Below are 7,500 nucleotides of genomic sequence, written 5' to 3'. Positions count from 1 at the left end.
GAGCACCGCCTGCACTGAGCCCTGCCTGCTCTGAGCCCTGCCTGCACTGAGCCCTGCCTGCTCTGAGCCCTGCCTGCTCTGAGCCCTGCCTGCTCTGAGCCCTGCCTGCACTGAGCACCGCCTGCTCTGAGCCCTGTCTGCACTGAGCCCTGCCTGCTCTGAGCCCTGTCTGCACTGAGCCCTGTCTGCACTGAGCACCGCCTGCTCTGAGCCCTGCCTGCTCTGAGCCCTGCCTGCACTGAGCACCGCCTGCTCTGAGCCCTGTCTGCACTGAGCCCTGCCTGCTCTGAGCCCTGTCTGCACTGAGCCCTGCCTGCACTGAGCACCGCCTGCTCTGAGCCCTGTCTGCACTGAGCCCTGTCTGCACTGAGCCCTGCCTGCTCTGAGCCCTGCCTGCACTGAGCCCTGCCTGCACTGAGCCCTGCCTGCACTGAGCACCGCCTGCTCTGAGCACCGCCTGCACTGAGCCCTGCCTGCACTGAGCCCTGCCTGCACTGAGCACCGCCTGCTCTGAGCCCTGTCTGCACTGAGCCCTGTCTGCACTGAGCCCTGCCTGCTCTGAGCCCTGCCTGCACTGAGCCCTGCCTGCACTGAGCCCTGTCTGCTCTGAGCCCTGTCTGCACTGAGCCCTGTCTGCACTGAGCCCTGCCTGCTCTGAGCCCTGTCTGCACTGAGCCCTGCCTGCTCTGAGCCCTGTCTGCACTGAGCCCTGTCTGCTCTGAGCCCTGCCTGCACTGAGCCCTGCCTGCTCTGAGCCCTGCCTGCACTGAGCCCTGCCTGCACTGAGCCCTGCCTGCTCTGAGCCCTGCCTGCACTGAGCCCTGCCTGCTCTGAGCCCTGTCTGCTCTGAGCCCTGTCTGCACTGAGCCCTGTCTGCTCTGAGCCCTGTCTGCACTGAGCCCTGTCTGCTCTGAGCCCTGCCTGCACTGAGCCGCGCCTGCTCAGCCTTTTTATATGCAACTATTAGCATAAGAGAGGCTGATTCTTTTTAATCAACTAATAATGGTTGTTAGGGGAGCTTGTTCAGACCACACCAGGAGACCTCACAGCTCACACACACATACACACACACACACACACACACACACACGCGCGCGCGCATACATGCACACGCACATACACACTACCAACCTGATGACCAATTAAAACAAGCCCTGTTCTCCCTTCTTCCCCCTCATATGCTCTCACTGTCTCTGTCTCTCTCGCCCTCGCTGTCTCTCTGCCTGTGCAGATGATGATTATTTTTGGACTGATAGGTAACACTTCATTATTCAGGACCACACATTTAAGATAAAAGCACGTTTTCTCACCCCAATTAATTCTGCACCAAAATCCAAAGTGCTAGCTCTCCTTTTGTGCTCCCATCGACTTCAACTCCAATATCGCCTTCTGTAATAATTGTATTAATTGCAATTATATCATCAGTTGAATTTCCTCCGACCTGTTAATGTGTGGAACGGCTCTGGGGAGAGTGTGGAAATGTGCAGTTTTGTGAATCCACCCCCCCCCCCCCCTGCGCAAGTAGACTTTTTCTCCTGAGCTGTCGCCACCTGAGAGTTGTTCTAACCTACCCAGCTCACTGCAGCTGTTTGTGTGTAGTGTAAACTCAACAAAACTACCGGTTGCCCTCTGTAGCAACTCTCTCTCATTGCTCTATCTACCTGTATTTCCCGAGGTAGGAGCATAGCTGACTTTCTAAAAAAAACAAAAAACGAACCAAAATAAAAACATTGACCTTCTTAAAAGTTTTCAATTTTTTCAATCAATGAAAACGTTACAAAAAGGAATTCAACAACTTTTCCACCTTTGTTGTCCTTCCACCTGACAGCAGTGACTTGGGGTCACGGCCAATTTCCCCTTAAAGCCAGAGGTGTCCAGTTCCGTGCCATGGACGACCACGCAGGATCTCACCAGCTCATTTCACAAACTGGCACTCCTTCAACCAGAGAGAGAGGAATTAATTAGCCAAATGAGCTGGTGGGGTCATGTTTGGTGGTGGAAATGAAAGCCTGTGGACTCACAACCATGGCACACAACCGGACACCACTGGCTTAGAGGGAGCATTGGTCACGGTGCAGAGTAAAATTAGATCCCCCCCCCAAAAATATCAGTGCAACAAGACAACATGGTAAACCAGTGCAATAGTAAGTCAGCTACATCGTATTTGTAATCAGACTTGGAATTCAGGTAATATTTAAAGTAGTAGTATAAGTTACTGATGGAAAGTATCTCAGCATAACAATTTCCGGGTATTTAATCAGTAGGGGTTACAAGGTGCATGGGAGCATAAGGAGTCGATATGAAGTGACTCCTGCATAGAAGAAGAAGTTGAATAATTTCATTGACTGTTGCATTGGGATGAAATCTATGAAGCATTATCTGGAGGTCTACAGTGTGCCTCCTGTATCTTGTAGTCCACCCACATTGACATATGCACCCGCTCAGCAGAGGTAATTTATCTGCCGTCTCCATATCACCATAAGCCTCCATTGGAAATCTTGCTTGTAAGGATTTTGCACGAGCCCAGGCTGAGAGTTGCTTGGCACAGGCTAGCAGGCCAGTAAAATATATCCATCCTCAACCATATGTGATTAATGTTGAACCTCTCTTCACATCCTTGATAGACTTTTGCGTGGGAAGTCACGGCATACAAAGCAAGTGAAAAAAAGTGAAGTGCAGCTCGGGATAGAGCGAGCTCTCTCAAAGCTTCCTGCGGTGCGACCCGGCTGTGATGCAGAGCTGCGGTTCCGCCGTGTGTCCAGTTGGGTGAAGGTCTGATTCTCTGGAGCTCTGCCAGTCTCCATGGCAGTTTGGGATTCTTGAGTTTCAAAACCAGAACCAGAAACGGGCCAACTTTTTAAGACTCCACCGCTGCTCCCTGGGCGTACCCGCTGACTACTGTTTCAGATCATTACGGAGCCCCAGTAATCAAAGCTGATTTATGTATATTTTGTGTGTGTGCGCGCGCGCGTGCCTGCTGCACATATGCATACAAGCTCTGTGGTACATGCACGGTTGCATGCACTGTATGGATGTTTGCGTGTGATGCTAACTTTTCCAAAGTTGTCCTAACCCCATTAAATGTTATCTTACCTGTGCAATTTTTCATCAACCACAGCAGTACAGTTACCTCTAGTTTTCAAATGGTTTTATTTATTTTAGGGACACACCGAGATGAAAATTTGGGCTGATACCAATAACCGATATTAACAATGCTGTTATTTTGCTCATCGGACCAATACTGATATATTGAAAAATCACTAACATCGTCCGATACCGATATGATTGCCGATATATCGTCGTGCTTCCATAATTATTTTTTTGGAATACGCTAAGTATTCCCTCCACTGAATGTGTCACAGATTGAGAATACATCTCCTCCCCTCTAGTCGCGTCGACTGTGTGAGCCGTGTCAGCGATGCGTTCATTGATGAACTGGGGAGAGCATGGGTACAAAATGCTAACAACGCTCCCTCTCTCTTTCTCCCCTCATCCTTTTCTGCCCCTCTGTCTCTGTCTCTCTCTCTCTCTTCATGCCTTCTGTCCTCTCACTCGTTCTCGCTCTCCTTCACACTGTCCCTCCTCCCACCCCCCCATCTCTGTTCCAGTGGGTACTCCTTACTACATGTCTCCAGAGAGGATACATGAAAACGGATACAACTTCAAATCTGACATCTGGTCGCTAGGATGCCTGCTCTACGAGGTAAACTATGGGAATGTGTGCACACACTGTCACCCTGCAGTCGACTGTAGGAGTGACATGAGTGTACACACACACACTCACACACACACACACACACACACTCTCTTACAAAACACACACACACCACACAAACCACCCTCTATCCCACAAGTACATTTTGCCTACACGCGTCACCATCAGTACTATCCTGCATGAGTTGTTTACTTTGCAACTACAGTATATTCCATAATACACACAATATAACCATGCATCATATAATACTGTTTATAAAACGGCTCTCTCAAATCAAGCAATCTGATTGGCTCACAGCTGTGGTATATTTAGCGTATACCACACTAATATACCACAGTTATGAGAAAACCGAGAAAACAAATGGTAGATAGCTAGCCTCCTAGCCTCGCAAACGGGAGCACCGCACCACAATACCCAGAGTGCCTTGCGGTCATGTTTACTGTTGTCTCCTGCTAGCGACGTCATCAGTATATGACAGCTAGTTAGCCGTTTGCTAGCTAACAATGTTTGCTAGCTGCCTACCGAAATGGAAACATTAGCGTTAACTAATGTTAGCACATGGATTAGCCAAAGTTAGCTAGCTAACTGTCATTTTTCAAAAAGAAGCAATGTGAGACAAACTGTGAACTATGATCAAATCTATTTATTTAGCGTAGCAACATGTCAACTCTGTAGCTCTAGGAAGTAACCAACCATAACAACCCGCCCCCAGCAGCCTATAGGCTACCTTCCACAAGGCTTCCTGTTACTCACACATAGAATTAAACAACATAGAACACACCACACTAACGTTAGCTGTTGGTTTCTCACCAAGCCTGTGTTGCTATCTGACATTGTTCAGCAACTGTGTGCTTTCATATTGCCATACTTGGTAACCGTTTTATAAAAGCAATCGTTCACTTCAGGATGTGATATATGCTCATTATACCAAACCTAAGGGTGTTTTCAACCCTCCTTAAGTGTGCTATAACGAGCATATACCACGGCCTGTCGTCATCTATTGCTTAAATATATATACACTGAATATACAACATATTCACGACATTTACTCGACATTTAGTGTATTTTGAAGTACACTGATGAGGTGAATCCAGGTAAAAACCATGATCCCTTATTGATTTCCCTTAAATCCCTTATTTACCTTATTAAATCTACACCAATCACAAAGGAGGAGATGTAAAGAGAAGTGGACGAGTTGGCAAAGAGAGATTTTTAAGTGGTGCGTACATTTGAGCAATGTCCGCCGCCAGTGAGGCATTTTGCACTTGTCTCCTGCTAGCTGGACTTACTGTAGCAGTGAGGTTAGCTTGGTCCGTTGCTTGGCTAGCAGACTTTGCCCTGTTTCTTCTAAAAATACTGGGTGTTTTTGCCTGGTTAGACATCTTTGTCCGTTTCTTTTGGTATTTAGATATTATATTATGAAATGTACTGCTGTTGACAGCCGGAGCTCTTGTTTCAAGCTGCCATACTTGTTGCCCGCCCCACGTGACTCTGGCCAAGAGATTTTGTAGGATTTGAGACAATTGAGATGTGGATTGTGTCAAAGCGGCCGCAGCTCAACATGAGGAAGTTTACCGTACAGTTGTGCACATCCAGTATGTTAAAGGAGCCCAGTCTGATACTGTAAGCTACTGAGTTGTCTAACCACCGGATAGCTCGGCTGACGCGCTTGTTATGTTGTTGTTCAATACGATACCATCTTGTTGTGTGTTGCATATAAACGTAACAAATCGAGGCAGTCCTTCAGATGAAAACGTGGATTTATTGCTCCAGTGCACAAATGTGAATACAGTCCATTTCGTTGTCCAAAAAAAAAATGCAAAAGGCATAGCACACCAAACAAATGTTACCGCCACAGCAACAAAGTGGTCAAGAACCCTTTGGCCTTCCGGGGGTCAAACACCTGATGAACCACAGTGAAGCCAGTACCTACAGTATATAGACTACCTGAGCTCAGGTAATATGACACAGCGACACCCCAAGGACATACAAAGCATTACACATAATAATAATCACACAGGAAATATGACCAGACCAAATTTGGCTCCTACAGCAGTATATACCGTAGTCTCCTTTTCCTCCCTTCCCCTCTTTCCCCATGGTCTGGCTGAGCCAAGTCCTTACGACTCTGAGGGAAAGTTGTTTGGCCGGGGGAACCTGTTGAGTGTTTGGGAGGCTGGCGAGTGAGGAGAAGTGACATGACCATGTGTTTTAGATAAGGCCGCCCAGTGACACTGACTAGTCTGATTATCCAGGAGAGAGACGCCACGGGCCTCTGCTGAGACCACACCGACCAGAGACAAGGCCCTGCAGCAGGACACAGAGGAGGGAGAGAGAGGAGAGAGGAGAGAGGAGAGAGGGGACCCAGTGAGGAGGAGAACCACGATAGACAGGGAATGATCGTAGTTGGGTCTGATGTTTCACCTTGCCATGCTGCACTTGCCACACACTCTCAGTCTCTGTCTCTCTCTCTCTCTCTCTCGCTCTCTCACACACACACACACACACACACACACACACACACACACACACACACACACACACACTCTCATTCAGACACACACACACACACACACACACACACACACACACACACACTCTCACTCTGACCCACACACACACACACACATACTCTCACTCTGACCCCCACACACACACAGACCCACACACACACACACACACACACACACACACACACACACACACACACACACACACACACACACACACACACACACACACACACACACACGGTCTCTCTCTCTCTCTCTCTCTCTCTCACACACACACACACACACACACACACACACACACTCTCATTCAGACACACACACACACACACTCTCACACACACACACACACACACACACACACACACACACACACACACACTCTCACTCTGACCCCCACACACACAGACCCACACACACTGTGTCTCTCTCTCTCTCTCTCTCTCTCTCTCTCTCTCTCCTCTCTCTCTCTCTCTCTCTCTCTCTCTCTCTCTCTCTCTCTCTCTCTCACACACACACACACACACACACACACACACACACTCAGACCCACACACAGCCGCAGTGAAATACTGTTGGCCAGGAAAAACACCCACATCCTCCTGTCCTCCTCTCTCCCAACTCCCCAGAGTGGCTGTTCACTTGGGTTGCATTTCAACACACCAGTGAGTACACCTTCTCTGTAGTGCCTCAGGCAGAGAGATGGAGAGGGAGCAGGGAAGAAGGAGTGTTAGCTGGGCTTCCAGGTCATGGCTGCTCAGAGACCACGCTTCTTCATGCTAATTAGTCCCCCACAATGCATTGGGGCAACGCTCGGCTGTGGTTGGCTGAAGGAACCGAGTGCTGCAGGTCACATTCCGTTTTGTGTGTGTGTGTGTGTGTGTGTGTGTGTGTGTGTGTGTGTGTGTTAGAGTGTTTGAGGGAAGATATTACTTTTACATTTGTGGCTTCAGCAGGTAAACTATTCCAGCACAGCACAGTGTTGTTTAATTAGAATAATGTTGGTGTAGTTTGTTTAGGTTGGTTTGGTTTCAGTCTGGCTTGGGTTGACATGGTTTGATTTAGGTCTGTATGATCGGGGCGGATGGACAATGTGATCGATATGAATTGCCATATATTTGGAGACAGTTTTTGCACAGTTTAAAGGCGTAAGGTGAGGGGGACTACCGTAGATGCTCTGTGGATGTGAGAGAGGGTAAGAGGTGGGAGGGTAAAGACGCAAGGTGAAAAAGTTTGCGATATAGGAAGAAGAGAATGGGAAGGGGCAGGCGCTAC

The 7,500-nt window shown here is 48.4% G+C and overlaps 1 protein-coding gene across 3 annotated transcripts in view; it reads left to right on the top strand.

Annotated features, from left to right (window-relative positions):
- nek7 (NIMA-related kinase 7) overlaps nt 1–7,500 on the top strand; it is a 103,781-nt gene that overhangs the window by 74,662 nt on the left and 21,619 nt on the right. For all 3 annotated transcript variants that reach the window (XM_083647942.1, XM_083647941.1, XM_083647940.1), the window contains one exon: nt 3,609–3,703. In XM_083647942.1, the coding sequence (XP_083504068.1) occupies nt 3,609–3,703 (95 nt within the window). The remainder of the gene's footprint in view (nt 1–3,608; nt 3,704–7,500) is intronic.

The sequence above is a fragment of the Poromitra crassiceps genome (genome assembly GCF_964638095.1).
Source record: "Poromitra crassiceps genome assembly, chromosome: 12".
Classification (NCBI taxonomy): Eukaryota; Metazoa; Chordata; class Actinopteri; order Beryciformes; family Melamphaidae; genus Poromitra; species Poromitra crassiceps.
Note: the sequence above shows the minus strand (reverse complement) of the source record. Positions and strands in the feature narration are given on the sequence as shown.